General features: G+C 37.6%; 1 protein-coding gene across 15 annotated transcripts; it reads right to left on the minus strand.

The window, feature by feature from the left end:
- Nucleotides 1-805: 805 nt before the first annotated feature.
- On the minus strand, nucleotides 806-15,919 carry LOC103723905 (golgin). Of its 15 annotated transcripts, XM_088704011.2 has the most exons (15): nucleotides 15,739-15,897; nucleotides 15,598-15,660; nucleotides 15,431-15,484; nucleotides 14,418-14,519; nucleotides 14,235-14,321; nucleotides 13,467-14,138; nucleotides 13,218-13,258; nucleotides 12,764-12,920; nucleotides 10,249-10,310; nucleotides 10,039-10,147; nucleotides 9,006-9,085; nucleotides 6,617-6,940; nucleotides 3,963-4,241; nucleotides 1,390-1,655; nucleotides 806-1,247 (listed from the first exon to the last, which is right to left on the minus strand). In XM_088704011.2, the coding sequence occupies exons 1-13, from the start codon at nucleotides 15,793-15,795 to the stop codon at nucleotides 4,208-4,210; spliced, it is 1,842 nt and encodes a 613-aa protein (XP_088560137.2). In that variant the 5' UTR covers nucleotides 15,796-15,897; the 3' UTR covers nucleotides 806-1,247; nucleotides 1,390-1,655; nucleotides 3,963-4,207. The 15 variants fall into 15 exon arrangements, with proteins under 15 accessions (XP_088560137.2, XP_026656081.4, XP_017702317.4 ...); XM_026800280.4 differs by having other exon boundaries at nucleotides 4,020-4,241; nucleotides 12,764-13,258; XM_017846828.5 differs by having other exon boundaries at nucleotides 12,764-13,258.
- Nucleotides 15,920-16,069: the final 150 nt, after the last annotated feature.

The raw sequence follows: 16,069 nt of genomic DNA on the forward strand, positions 1-16,069 counted from the left end.
GATCTCCGGCTTACTCCACAATTAATGTGCATGGCTCCTGTCACCTACGGACTCTCAGCTCTCCACGGCAAATTAGCCCAGCAGAGTCTAGTTGACTATGATAAGTCTCTGATCTCGGCCATATCTCCGATACCAATGCAATAATTCGCCTGGTAGCGTGCTAACTCGGGTTGTACGACGCCCTCACCGCCGACATCGGTGCAATGATTCGCCTGACCGTGCGCCGACCTGAACAACATGCCTAGCCGTACTACGGCCTCGCCCTGTTACATCGCAGGTAAACTGACCCCCGCCTATAAAAAGGAGCCTTGGCCTCTCAGGAGGGGATTGGAAGATTGATGCACTCTACAGACACTATTTATCTCCCCTTTTACACTATTCGCCCCCTCCCTGACTTGAGCGTCGGAGGGCCGGCGCCGGAAAACCCGGCCACCGGTTCGTGTGCAGGCACCCAGACGGAGGACGCCGCCAGCTGACGGATCGCCGCCTCGCCACGAGGACCAGCTGCTCCTTCTCCCCGATCACACCAGACAGAGGACGCCGCTCGCCGACAGACCGCCGCCCCGCCGTGAAGAACTCGCCGCTTCCTCTCCTCAACCGAAGATTGCCCCCGGATCCAATTTCCAGCAACAATAACCATGCTCACTGGAAGTAGAATTAGAAAGTATATTCCTAATACAATTATTGTGAGAAAAAAACTATTTATTTCAAATAAATTAGATAATTTTGAAATTTATATGCTTTACATTATTAAATGAGAAATACGCTTTTTCCTTAGACTAGACACCTTAATTATAGAATAACATTTCATGATACATGTGGCAAGGATTTCATTTTCCATATGCTTTTGTTTTGGTACATGACTTCCATAATTGAGTTCTAAATTAGGATTCTCTGGCCAATCTGATGGGAACAGACAATAATACAGCTCAAGCAAGTAACACTAGGCTTTATTGTAACATCATACTACTTTTCTACTGTTTACTAAAGAAACCTCTGCAATCGCCAACATAATCAGACCATTCCGTCTTCCTGAAACGATCAATCTGGATGTTTTCCACCTCCAGCTTCTTAAAGTTGCTTCTTTTTTTCTCACTAGTGTAAACAAGAACCGCCCCAGTCGTACTTCCCATCTACAAGCTCACCATCATATAGTGCGCTGGATTGAAGCAGAAAGGAATGCAGAACCTCTCCCTCACTGAGTTCACTGACACCCTGTGCACCGTGCTCTTATCATTGCTCCAGACCTTCCATCACCAATGTTCAATAATTTATCAGAGAAACAGTATAGATATCAACAAGTCATGTAAGTTGGAATATTGAAGTCTGATCACCTGCATCATGTTGCCGATGTTGATAATATAAGAGATGGAAATGCTTAATTCTTACCTACTCGCCATCAGACTCTCTTGATGTCAAGCTCACCAACATCATCTTGAGCAAGGATGTTGATTGCTCCGGAATCCTATGTGCAGAGAGACACCAAGGGCGGGGCCTGGGAGGGGCATGGAGGATAGTAGTTGAGGCAGAAGAAGCTTGAATTGATCTCTAAAGAACCTGTTCAACTAGGCCTGCAAGCCCAAAGAATGCAACAAGCTCCAATAGACCAAAAATTTAGCTCTCTCACAGCTTAGGCGTACTTCTCACAGGCCTCCCTATACAAAAGAGAAAGGCATGGAATGGTTTCAGAACCTTTATCTCAATGAAAGACACAAGAAGATGATTTTCCAGTCAAAGCCACACAAGTCTAAATTGAGAAGATGCCATTGAATAAATTGAGTAGATATCATGATGGTTGCAAATTTAACATCGCCCTATAAACTTGAAAAATTCTGCTACCACTGCTCAGTTGATTTTCCAGTCAAAGCCATACAAGTCTAAATTGAGAAGATGCCATTGAATAAATTGAGTAGATATCATGATGGTTGCAAATTTAACATCGCCCTATAAACTTGAAAAATTCTGCTACCACTGCTCAGTTGATTTTCCAGTCAAAGCCATACAAGTCTAAATTGAGAAGATGCCATTGAATAAATTGAGTAGATATCATGATGGTTGCAAATTTGATATCGCCCTATAAACTTGAAAAATTCTGCTACCACTGCTCAGTTCTCAGGTCTTAGGCCGGTGATTGGCTAAATTGTACCAGAACCTAGGTCTTAGGCCAGTGATTGGCTAAATTGTACCAGAACCTCAACTATCCCACCCCCCTCCACTTGGACTTCTTCTTCTTCTTCTTCTTCTTGTTGAAGGTCAACCACCTTCAAAATCAATCCCAACTCTTCATTAAGTGACAAGAGGTCGTACCATCTGAAACAAGATTTACTGGTGCTGTTTTGCTTCTCACTCTAAAGTTATTTTGGCCAATTTAATGGGAACCTATTCGAGTTGCTTCTTCATGCAAATAAATGTCATGGAGGTATCCAGCTAACTTCAAAAAGCCAATTGTAAACTCAATGATAGCACCCTTATGAATTATATTCTATTGATCTAGTTCTTAGAATTATAAATTCTTTTCTAGAGTACAGAGTGCAATTCTCCATCCCATCATTATCCAGTCTAAATTTTTAGAAATGAATTAATCAAACACAGAATCTTTGGTAGTTAAGCAAGAGAATTATGATATGATATATCCAATTTGTATCCATATCATTTAGAACAAAAATGGATATGCTTAATATCCAAATCTTATCCGTATCCATTTAGAATAAATATGGATACCAGTTTTATATCCGTTTAGAATATCACTATCTGTGTATATATATGTTGAAAAATATGGATACAAATTTTGGATATAGCAGTACATAATCCGTATCCGATCTGTTTCCAGCCCTACCCGCTAGATCTAGGTCTCACCACTTCCTCTTGCCTCCCACCAGATCTCGCTGCTGCCTAGCCTCACTTCCTACTAGGTCTCGCTGCCTCAGCAACCTTGGCTCCCCCAAGATCGTGTCCCCTCAACTCACCTCCCCATGATCATGTCCTCTCACCTCAGCTATCACAAGATTTTATCACATCAACTATGCTACCATACGATCTCGTCACATCACCTCAGCTTCAACTAGATCTGACTGTGATACATCAAATATCATCATACCTATCCAGACCACTCTGGTACATGCCAGATATGATTGCAAAGCTTCGTTCCCACCATGAGATCTACTCAAGCCCCTTCACTCTCCCTGGATCTGGCCATCAATCAAGCAGCCATATCCGCCACCTAAACAACCTTGCTCGAATTTTTTTCTTCTTATTTTAGTCGACCTAGACAGGCCAGATCTGGTTCAGCTAGACTTTTTAAATAGTTGAACTGTTTGAGTCATAGGATCAAACAGTTTTTACATATTTTCGGGTTTCATCAAAACCGACCAGCAAAAGCTGATAGGTGACAGATCAAACGGGCAGGTCAACCATTTTCTAAACACTGATATTTTGTCCACAAAAAGGAGGCACACGTGATGATGCCCTTATGCCAGAAATAGTATGCTTCAGCTCTCCCTTGAAATAGTTATGCTTGTAATAAGCAAGTTTGACCGGCGTTGCTTATTCCTTGCTTATGATTGTTTCTCAAAAGATGTTTGGCAGGCATAGCACTGATTCCAAGCCTTATGCCTGCTGATGTGCCGGAACCAAGTGCTGCCTATGACTTAGGTCCATGAATCTGTTAAAGAGTAGCATTGAGCAGATCATTTTAATCACTTTGGTCCTTAGTTAAATAAAATACATTAGAGATAGATGATACTCTATAGAGCAGGCGTCAAAAAGCTCACCTTATAGAACATATTCAGGAAATTCATGCATTGTTTCTTATATTATATAGAAACCTTTTACAAAAAAGCCAATGAGATCATATGTTTTTCAGCTGCCAGATGTATATATTTTATGAAATTCTATATGAAAGAATAAGTGAATACACAGCTCAAGTAAAATAAAGCATAATTAAATGATTGGAGTTGGCAAACCTATCACTGAGTTAATGCAGCAGATGATCAATGCATTCAGCTTCATAAGAATCTCACTTTATTTCCTTCATTTTTCTGTCAGTCTCCCATCTCTGACAGCTAAATCATCCATCCAACTAGCCCTTCTCAGACTCAGGATCCGAAGAACTTCAAATTCCATAATATTTGTATAGGTAAGGCCCCAGTCAAATCCTTGGATATGCCAGAAGACAAATACATTATGCGTGATATCTGCAGTATGGTTTCTATTGTTTGCAAAGCTCCTCAAATCTAGTGAAGCTGCATAAATTAGAGTAATTAAGCACAGGTATTACAGTAAGTTAACACTTTTGATGTAATCAGCCAATGAGAACTCTATCCAGCTTCAAATTTGCCAACAGAACCACATACAATATATGCAAGAGTCTATAATTAAGGTTTACTTATTCCCAAAACACGAGTCTAGGATATGTATAACTCAGTGTTTAGTTTGGCAAGCTTGGGCAAAGCAAATGTTTTATTGATTTATGCTGGTTTTCAATACTCGATGTGCAGCCAGTCAGGTGTCAGAGTCTAGATAGATGAACTTTTCTTTTTGATAAGAAGAATTACATTATAGCTGTTGTGAGAACATACAAGCAGACCTATCCATTGGGATTACATCAGCCAGGCCAATAGGCGCACCGTGATCCCAAACCCACAGCAAAAGCAGCAAAATAGTTGAGCAGATTAATTTTATTAAATATATAAATATTTTAGTTGAGAATATTCACTCTCTCCCTCCCTCTCTCTCTCTCACACACACACACAGTTATATGAACAAGACATATACAGCTGAAGTATAACATCGTTTTTTTTAATTTTAGAATTACCTTGTGGAGTGTCAACCTCCTGATTTAAACTAGGGATCTCTCCTAACAAAAGAGGGGTGCTAACCAGCAGAGATGAGTCCCACTGGCTACAAAATTAAGCAGAGATGAGCATGTACTCTGTATGTAGGGGAGAATACAGATACCACTTGGGAACAATGGTAGAACATCCTTCAATTGTATAGGACCAATAACATGTTGAAGGACTAAAGCATGAAATCATTAAGTGAGAGAATGCAATCCATGGTACGTCCAGCAGAAAAAACCCTGTCATCTAAGGGGACTGGACCAGATTTCAATCCCCAAAAGGGCGGGACTCTCAGAAATGCAAAAGGTCTAAATGACAGCTTGAAGCAAAAAATATAAATAAAATGATATAAAAGATTGAATGGTCTAAACATTTTTTATATATGGACCATCCTTCTTATAGAGGCTCTGTGTAAGGCATTTCAAAGTCAACAAAAAAAAAATTAAAACACTCAGTCTTCACTATTATCAAAGTAACTACCTGTTTGAATAGAGATTTATCCTCATTTAAGTTTAATGAGCAAGAAATATCACAAGTTATCTCCATCTACATTAACCTGGAACTGAAATTGTAAAAATTTGACTGAAAGAACAAAAAACTTGATTAAGCCTAAGAACATTATGAGAAAAATTTCACTAAAAATTTCCACATCAATTAAATGTAAATAGTAAGAACATCCTTATGAAGTAAAACATGGCAAGCATTTATTGCCCTTGTGGTAAACAGAGACATGTCAAACATTCAATTAATTATTGGATTTTATTTAGAAGTATAAATGCACATTCACTAAGCAGAAATCTGATAAGATGGTCCCTGTTATATGTTCTTTTTACTCCAAAAGCATGAACTTATCATGCAATCCATGCACTCTTATACAAGCACACGGAAAGACATGCGCACACTCATATCTGACATCCTAGATAGGCAGGAGAATCAGTAGCAATGAGTTAATGCAAATAAAATGAATGCAATCAAGGAAGAGAAAATTTACCTCATCCAGTTGACAAAATTTCACCACAATATGTTTGACCACAATTCATCTAGACATCAGTCTTGTAATGGATACCAGTTGCATTACTTAAAAAATATGTGGAGTAAATATGCTTGTGTTCTTATAAAAAATATAGGATGCTAGAGAGAAGTTGCCAGCTGTAAGTCAAAAATAAGCCACTTTGTAAATAACAACTGGGTGATATCTAGTGATCAAAAAGTTGCAAACTGAACTCATTTTTCACCTAAACATATTCCAGTCAATGACTGAAGAATAATAAACAACCTGAAGATTGATAGAAATCTTAATGGGCCAGAACCTGAGAGCCATTAGGCCTGACCTGCTTCTGGACAAGCTTGGATAATACGAACTCATAAACAGGAAGGATTTGGACCTGACTAATGCATCAGTCTCCTGTAAATTGACTCCAGCCACATCCCTTACCAATTAAAAAAACATTTCACATAGGCCCAAGGCATGCTTCATCTTCAGTTATTTCAATAATTTATGATTTCGTCCAGCTCTAACTTATTTCAGAAATTGTATTCACTCTCTCTCTCTCTCTCTCTCTCTCTCTCTCTCTTGCCTGCTACCAGCTCCCTATTTACATCACATCCATTCAAAAGAAAAGGAAGAAGATTTTTCAAATGCCACTCTGAAGCATGTTTCCACACCTTCTAATCATGCGAGCATACCACACATAACAAACATTACAATTGGGACATCTATAAATATGGAAAGTTACTCTGGAAAAAAAGTTAAGCATTACAAGAGAGAATTGGCAAACCTTCTAAGTAGGGGCTTTGGGTTGTATGGAAACAAATTCTTCTGATGAAGATCTTCCACCATTTTCTTTAGAGAAAGCAAACAATTTGCAGCATTTTCAAAAGTCTGCAGATTGATGCACTTAGCTTTGCTGCCAACTTTGTGTCTTCTTGCATGAGATCCCCTGGTCATCATAAATGATGAGGATGAAGGCCCTGACTTTGAATTACAGCCCTCCTTATACGTAGAGATCTTTCTTCTCTTGTGGAATGGCTGACTAATTTCATTTTTGCATACTGAAAATTCCACAAAAATATGCCAAGATGTGCAAATTTTACGCAATGACCTGAAAGGCCACATGTGAAGGATTCATCACAAACTTTTATTGCATTGGATAAAAAAGATAAGTGATGATATGCATAAAACTACATAACGGTGAAAGTATTACAAATATGTTGATGGAAATAAACTAGAGAATGGCAATAATTGTCATGGCATTTGGCTAGTTAAAAATCATTGTAGCATACCCCCGAAAAAACTTGCACGCTAAATATTGAATCAAGGTTCGCCGTCTCAGCACCGGACCCTGTATCAGTGCCACATTAGCACAATATCGGTACAGTACAGTATAGAATTTTTGGCATATCGAGTATCGGTATGCGACATGTACCAGACACCTATAACGAAGCGGTACCGTACGGTGCGCCTCGTACCGCCCGGTTCGGGCTGGTACGGCGTACCATGTGTTGAATCCATCAAGCGGTTAATGATACATTTGATGTAATCTAGAAAAACCTTAAAAGCTAAGTTATCATAAACTTTAGTGGTTTAAAAAAATTCTAATGGTTTGTTAACAGATATTATTACATGTTTATGCAAAGCAGCTGCAGGTACCATCCAAATTGTTTGTTTGATCAAACTATTAATGAAACATCTATTTGAGCTTGCATACAACTATTAGACTAATAAATGGGCTCCTTGTAGACTTATAAGTGAAGGATTAGAGTCATTAGACTAATAAATGAAGCCTATAATGGGAAAGATATTAAGACCCGGAAATCCTCCAGTCGGCTACAACTAATTGAAAAATGCTTTTCTAGTTCAGAAATCTGGCAAGTGCACCTAATGTAGCTCTTATTAGCAGCTTGCGGACACCTCCAAAAATTTTTCCATTTTAAAACTCTGCACAACATTCAGTAATTTGCCTCGCTCATCCTCTCACCCCCGCCCCCAAAAGCAGGATCTAGTCTGAACAATTCTTGGTGTGTCAAAAGCTTGCTTAAAAGCTATGCAAAGGTCCTAGTATGGGCTTCAGAGTTCAAATTCAACATGAATTATATTTGGTCAAATGTTATACAATATACACACTCTTACAGTCTTACTAGCAAACTGCACTTTCATTCAACATGTGATCTTTGCACTTGGACCATGACTTCTGCAAATCAATCTACATGAATGATTTACCAAAGGAGATGATATTACTTCTATGAGTCAACAACATATTTTTTCTTCTCCTATGTCCCATGCATCAAAGCTTCTAAAACAGTGTTTCCTTCCACTTATTAATCAATTAAAGTTTCGACCCTTGCTCAATAAACATCCTCCCATTTCTTCGACATATAGTACAAACACTACAAATTTGAGTGTGGAACCACTTAGATATCTAGTCAACTAAACAAGCACTGAGCCATCAAGTTACACCCATTAATCAACCAGATACTCCTAAGTGGCTAAAATGAACTTTTCAACACCATTAACACAGAGAAGGACCTTTAAACAGAAGTAAATATAAATTCAACCTAAACTTGCTAGAAGTTTATGGAATTAATAGCCTTCACAAAGTAATCTCAGAGTGTGATTGCTCCAGAAGGTAATGAATACTCAAACCAGGGCATGCCAAAGATCAATAAAACTATGCATTGTGATCAACGGATTTCTAGCACATGATTGAGAATCAGATCACTTGATTTTATAACCTAAGTTCACAACAAACTCTAAATACATTACTTTAACCTTTACTTCTCACGGTAATTTAGTGTGTTCTCTTTCAACAATAACCTCAGGATGCTATTGACAAAAATATAACTATTGAGGTATTGAATGAAAACAGCATGTAGTGTCTGATGAGAGATTCTGTATTTGTTATTAGAAAGACTGTGAAAGCATGTGGACTTTTGGGTTTTATTATTTCAATTCATCAACCTTCTTAAATAACAGCCATCAACATTTTCTATAACATTTATTGTTTCCATAAGCACCATAGAATGTTATAGTAACATAGCATGCTTATCTGAACAAAATTAGCACATTCCAATGGATGAGCTCCTAAGAAGTTCTTTTGGTGCTATGTGCATGTATCTCCCACATACAATAGGGAATGAAAGCATAAAAATAAGTACTAGGATATGTACCTCAAAAGATATTGCACACAATGAATTCCTGTGTCTTTTGATATAAGATAATCAACAAGAACCAAGTGATCATAGTGTAACTGCAAAAAAAAAAAGTAAAAATAACAATGCTTACCAAAGTTACACATTACTTTAACTGCTTTTACGAAAGAAAGAAAAGGTAAGAATAGAAGAGACAAGCTTTCTCAAGGTCAATTCCGCTTTGGACCTTTGGTTTACCATACATCAAAGCATAAAAGTAAAAAAAAAGGCCGAATATTGCTAATTTAAAACTTTAAGTACATATCTAGCAATCAAATCAGGTCTTGCTAAATTAAACATGACACAAGGAAGGTACAACATTTCAATGCTCTCAGCAAACTCCAGAAAATATTTGCACCAGCTAATGTGGGGCAAACATGAGAGCCTTCTCACATATGAAGCAACCCATGCGTGTAGATCAGAATAACATCTTTTGTGTTTACAGATGGGAAGCCTAAAACAAGAACTATAAATATCTGAAAAATAAAGAAGTCAGAGAAAACGAGCAATATGCTTTTATAAAACAAAATAGCCCACTGTGCATCATGCAGCTGTTTTTATCAATGCCCAGAAAAAATGTTCCAACTACATTATATTTTTTGTCCATTGCAATACCAATATTAACAATGTGGGACTTCTCCTAAAACAATATTTCAAAGTTCCACCTATTTTAGAGACCTGCGTAACTTTATAAAAAGAGACACCATGAATTGTGTGCAAGCCTCCAAATATCCCACAACAATGTCAAACCAGTGTTCTATTACCTAGCTTTCAAAGCCTTCCTATGCCCAACTGATTTCTTTTAGACACTAAAGATATAACACTGAACCACCACAGCACCAAAGGCATAATAACAAATTTAGAGTAAAGAGTTCTAGAAGATCTGCAATATCTAGATCAAGATAATAATATAAAAGCATAAAATCAGAAATTAAATCACAGGTGGTGATAAATCATGAACATAATGACTAAACAGAATTGATACTGCATATAGAAACACTATTTGACTGACCAATAAAAGGAACAGATGGAAAATGTGAATGGGGTTAAAAATGCTTGAAATATGAAAAAGAATGTCTCTTTTCATCTCCTCAAACGATGTTTCCTTTCCATTGCTCTGTCTGCAAAATTTTTAAGAGAAAAGCACATCAACAAAACTTCCTATAATCCTAGACTCCTAGTAATCTTTGAATATTAGGTGTATAGCCATAATATTGCTTACATTTGCAAGTTAACGAATGGAGCATCCATCAGCTGCAAAAGCATATCAAATAACACATCATCCTGCAGTTTAGAGTTTCAAAAGAATATCAGAAGATGAATGTGATCATATAACTACTAGTAAACATTGCATGAGCACATGCTTAAAACTTAAAAGGAAAAAAAAATCAGCAGTATATGAGCCTTCAGTTTAACTTGAATGATCAGCTTGATGAGTTCTTATCTTATTAGATTCCGATATGCCATTCAACGTCTAAGCAGCATAGGAATATAAGACAATAGGAAAACAACATGTTGGAGAGGGGAAGAGCATTTAGAAATATAGAAAATAATTACAACATCTTTATATTTTACGACTTACCTCATTATCAAATAAAGAACCCAGAACACCAAGTCAGACTAGATTATATGCACACACAACACAGCACTGTGATTTTGCTTCAGAAGAAATGACAACATTTTAAATAGTCCATTGACCATACCCCCATAATAAGCTTTCCATGGACTAGCTAGCCAACTGGTTAGTATGCTTCCTGAAAGATGTCATGTGATAAGTCCACCTAACTAACAAGTCGACTTGATTTTCCTATAGCAGTAAGCGTCGCTTTGGAGACAATTGTGGAAGAGTTTCTGCTGACAAAAAAGCTTAAAACACACTACATTATGAGATGAGTGAAAGATTCTTTTGGCATGTGGCTTTGCTTCTAAGATAAAACCAATCATGTGACTTGGATTTTCATTAATAGGAGAATCTTCTGATCAATTAGATGCCACTCAAAGGTATGAGATTAAGACGGATGGAAAGTCTAATGCAATATACAAAAGAAGCTTCCAATTATTATTGAGTTAGCCTCGCATACTGCATTAAGGAGGTATTTGTGAACAACTGACAAATTACACCAATGAACCGCTCACAGCAACAAGCAGAATGCCTTTTGGTAAGAATGAATAGCACAAACCCTCATGAGGAGGAGCCATGTCGACTAATTAAAAAATCAAGAAGGCAATAAATGCAGAAGAAACCCCAGAATTGAGGAACCACTAGAAAAATGCAAGTACTGAGCAGTCTGAATTCTAATCAAAGTCAAGCAACAAAGGCAGGAGGGAAATCGAGAAGGTCCAGACCAACTCAAGAGAAGCCTGAAATCTAAAATAGAATGGATTATCGGCAAATAAACTGTAGTAATGCAATAACCAGCACTTAATGCTAACAAAAATCTATATTAGAAAAGCCAAAATAAATAAATAGTAACAGCATGTCCAAATATGGAGCAGTAGAAGAAAAATGATGGTTGGAAACAAAGAGAAAAGTTTGCATTAAGAGCTGAGACCAACGAATGTATTGAAGAAAATCATATGAAATTAGAGAAAAACCAAGGCACACCTAAAGAAGGTATTAAGAGAGCCCAAGCTCAATGGCGGTGTCCTGGTGTAAAAATAAAGGGCATGGATCAGGTCATGTCACTAAGCGACAAAAAAACAATACCCAATATTAAAAGGAAGAACCAAGAAGGGTGAAGGGGCCCAGAAGGACCTTTGTTGGAAAGGCATTTGCCCTCATTGTTGCCAAAATATAACGAATAGGCTTGAAACTTTTCATGGACTACTATAAGAGCTCTAATAAATCAATAAGATCTGGCAAAACTTTCTATAATCAACCAACAGGTTTTAGTTAGTTTCCTGAAGTTGTCCAGCAAGTGCCAACAAGAGGAATGTTGTGACGAAGTTTTCTTTGAAATAATCAAAATTAGTTATGGCTTTCTGATATACTGTCAGGGGTCAATAATCAACATTTTTAAAGAGTTTAATGAAGAATATCAGCATTTTCATAGTCATTAACAGATATGTTGGAATTTTCACCACAGTTAAGAAGATGAATGTAGAAATCCATTTCAAGGTTTATCATATTCGCTAGTGAGAGAAAGTCCACTAAACATTAAAAAGGAAGTCAGACTAAAACAGAAAGTTAATGAGTGCATTAATATATATTCTTTTTAATCCATTGTTTTATGAACGATGTAGTATGGATTTATGCCATGATTATTTCTCACCCTTAATTTTAGATGTTTCAGTTGCAATGACAAAATGAATGACACAAAATATGCACTACACTGAGGAGAATCTGAACTTAGAGCTTTAAACAGGGAGGAGCTAGAACTTGAAATTATCAGACAGTTAGTTGCTCAGTATGTCATAAGATATAAACCAAGAAGGCAAAAGCTCATGACATGATACTTTAGAAATTAATAACTGCAAAGTGTGTGATTTACCAAATGTAGAAAACCTGCAAAGCTGTATGCAAGCGTTAAAGGACACTAGAAAGCATGATAAATCATAGCATCAAAACACCTGAGCAGAAAAACATACACATGCTGATTGTTAATCACACAGACTTTGTAATGATATTGATGCCATGAGAGATAGGTAAAATGTGCAAAGAGGAATGAAGACTCTGCACAGAAAGCATGTGAAAGAGAAATAGATCTTTTGCATACTTCACTTAAGCAAGGACTTACAGAAATGCATACCTCCTCCATATAAAGTTGCAGAAAGGATAAAGCAAATCTGCTGCATGATTTTGAGTAATTCTCATAATCCACAAACTTCCCTATGGAAGCACACCTCTCGAGCCAGTTTGAAAGCTCTGATAAACCCATATTGCAGCAATTTTCACTGCAGAGATGCAACTTGTAAGAGCAAAGAGAAGTTTCTTTTGCACATGAACATTTGTCACCACTTTCATTGCTAATGCGGCCCAATGTGAAACAACATTTGAAAAACAGGAGAATTGCCCGTCTCCTCAAGTGTCCGATGCTTGAATTATGCACCTTGTCTGCATAAGCAATACTAGACAAAAATGGAGATCCTTCCAGACAATTTTCAAGAACAATATCAAATCCTGAGATAGGTTCATAAATAAGATCTTCAAAATAGTTCCTAAGTAACTTTAGCCACAAAACAAGATCAGACCTTTGCCACCTCGCATAAAAGATAAGCCTAGTCATTAGCATCTGCAGAAAACACATTCAATACAATCTGGTCAATTATATTAAGTCTCACAAATAGAAGGACACCCTACTAAATGTGAAATTTGCTTGGCTATTATAAAATGCAAGGGAGTCATCATCTTCAGCTAAAAACAATTTGCAGATGACTGCTCAAAGAAACTACAGCACTTACTAAATATGAGCATTAAAAGAGCACAAACTAACGGATTACCAGCAGTTTGTGTCTCAAATATTGAGAAAGGCGCTTGTCATTACATTCTTGGTGCTCAGATAAACAAGGAAAGAGTTGGAGGACAAGGTTACTGAATTTGGAACATAATGCAAGCTCTCCAGAGGAATCATCGCTGACATCTATTGAATCTTCTCTCTCCACTAGGGAGCAGAACATCTGAAGGATAACCCCTGAAAGAATGTAACTTGACCCTGACAAACCATTTTTCCTGTCATGTACTTCATCCATGCCAAAGCTCATCTGGCTTAAAGCCAAACTGCTGTCGACATGGATTTCACTGAATAAATCCCAAGGTATCTTTAGAAGAGATGAAACAGCAACATGCTTGAACACTCCTTCCAGGTCACAATTTTCATGCTTCAAGAATTTCAGTATGGTGCGTAGAATTCCAAAAAGATTTGTGGCCACCATATGCCAGTTTCCATTGACGATTTTTGATTGTATAAGTGCAGTGAAGGATGTGATGTCAAGACTTGAATCTACAGTTCTAGACATCTCATTTTTCATAGGAGAGTTTTGATAAATCAGGCTTTCATTTGTGCATATAACAGATCCAATAGGTGAAGTTAAGAATGTGCAACTGCTAACACTTAACATCGCCACTTCGAGGGTGATCCATAACAAGTGAATAAACTTAACCCATTCGCTCCCCTACCAAAAGGAAAAATAGAAAAAAAGAGATCAAATTAGCAAAAATACAAATCTCCAATGCATAAAGAAGAACTCCATATGACCTGAAGACCATACAAATTTAGTTAAAAAATTGGATACAGCAACAAGAATGTTCCCAGTCAAGTGTTGAACAAATGTGCTGTCAACACCTAGAAAAGTCACCTGTAAAAATGAAAAGGGTAACCCACTAAATTATTTCAAACAAGATAGAGAAGGGGAAAAAAAGAAGAAGAAGCCCTAGGTATCGCACAAACTAACCATTGTGGAAATAGTATTAGCTAAACAATCATTATCACACCCAAAATGTTGATCCAAGTGCATAAAACAATGGTGATAATTGAGAGAATTCGCCAGAGCTCCCTACAATGTCAAAAGAGGTGAGGGAAAAAATGAGATTTCATAAAAAAAAACTCATCCACATCTAAGATTTTGAGTGTTTACTTTACATTTGGACACAACAGACCAAAGTTGGATTATTCTGCTTACGATTAGCTAGAGATGTGAATATTTGATATGGCTCGGAATGTCAAAGAACACTTCAATGCAAGTCAAGGTATTTTAGCTCTCAACGATTTCAAACGTAAAGAATTAATGTTCCAGATCAAAAAGGAATTGAGATTGTTGCAGACAAGTGATTGAAGTTCTCAAACAAAAGTTCTAAAGAAAAGGGGGAGTTTGGGTTCTATCACTCGATAAGGATATCAAGACACACAAAAGGAGAACACATGGCACTTCAGGAGCATGTGTAGGGTTCACTTTCATTTTAGTAGAAGAGTTCCTCTTGTTTTTTGAATTTATCTAAAGTGCATTCACTATGATACTAATTTTTTTTAGCATAATCTGCAAGACATGTTCCAGCTCTAGTAGTTCATCATGGAAAGAGCAAAGACGATTCTCAAATATTTTCAAGTTTTTGAAGTAAAATTTATTCTTCTAAGAATTCTTGATAATTTTTCACAATCTAATATATTGTAAAACCAGTCGTTCTAACCTTTTCCAAACCCCTTAAAAAGACTAAACTTCTTTCCTTTCAGCACGAACCTAGCTACCTTTTTCCCTCGAAGCCTTTCTTCATACCCTAGCCAAAAGATATATGTCCATCAACCTGATGTCACTCGAAAAAACATGATCAACAACCTAGAAAAACTTGGTTCGCAAACCTAACCCTAATTCTTCAATCCGTCAGAATCTATCATCACACGAGCTACAGTACCAATGCCGTGCTTCCACATTCCCATAAATTGAAGAGTTAGAAAGAATCTAAAGCTCACCTGCTCAGATTCATTGCTGAATTGTTTTCCCCATCGCTGAATTTCCTTAAAAATCTGAAACGATTTCCAAAAAAGAAGGGTAAAAAAACAGCGTATAATCGTAAATTTAAGAGAGTAAAAAAGAAAAGCTAAACCGATAGCCCAAGAGGAGACTTCGTAGCCAATACTCGAGAAAGAGAGAGGAGTAGATCCTTCTCGGATTCTTTGGTCAGTGGGAAGGGCTTCGATTCCTGCGCCAAGGAGAGAGAGGAGTCAAGAAGAGATGATACGAATGAATGATTAGAAGGAGATGGAGGAAGGGCACCGACGATGAAGGAGACGAGGGAACCGGTTATAAGGTCGCAAAGCCCAGAAATCACCGCCATCACTCGCCGCGCCCGGCTTTTTCAACTCCTCCTCGGACCCTGCCGCCGGTTGCTTTAATTCTTGCTGTGGTACTGTGCCTCGCGCGCAATTTTAGTTATCCTATCCCTATGGTTTCAGTTGTACGCGCAGCGATTATGATCACACTGCGAGCTTGGTAGCAGTTGGGGTTGACGGATACGTTGTACGTGCTGAGCTACGTGCTGCATGGGTAAAAGTCACCAGTGCCAGATGTATCGGAGACAGAGAGCCTGCTCTAGCCCCCTTCTCTACGAT

This window comes from Phoenix dactylifera, chromosome 9 (genome assembly GCF_051530095.1).
Source record: "Phoenix dactylifera cultivar Ajwa chromosome 9, Ajwa_hap1_PhDact_Kaust_v1.1, whole genome shotgun sequence".
Lineage (NCBI taxonomy): Eukaryota > Viridiplantae > Streptophyta > Magnoliopsida > Arecales > Arecaceae > Phoenix > Phoenix dactylifera.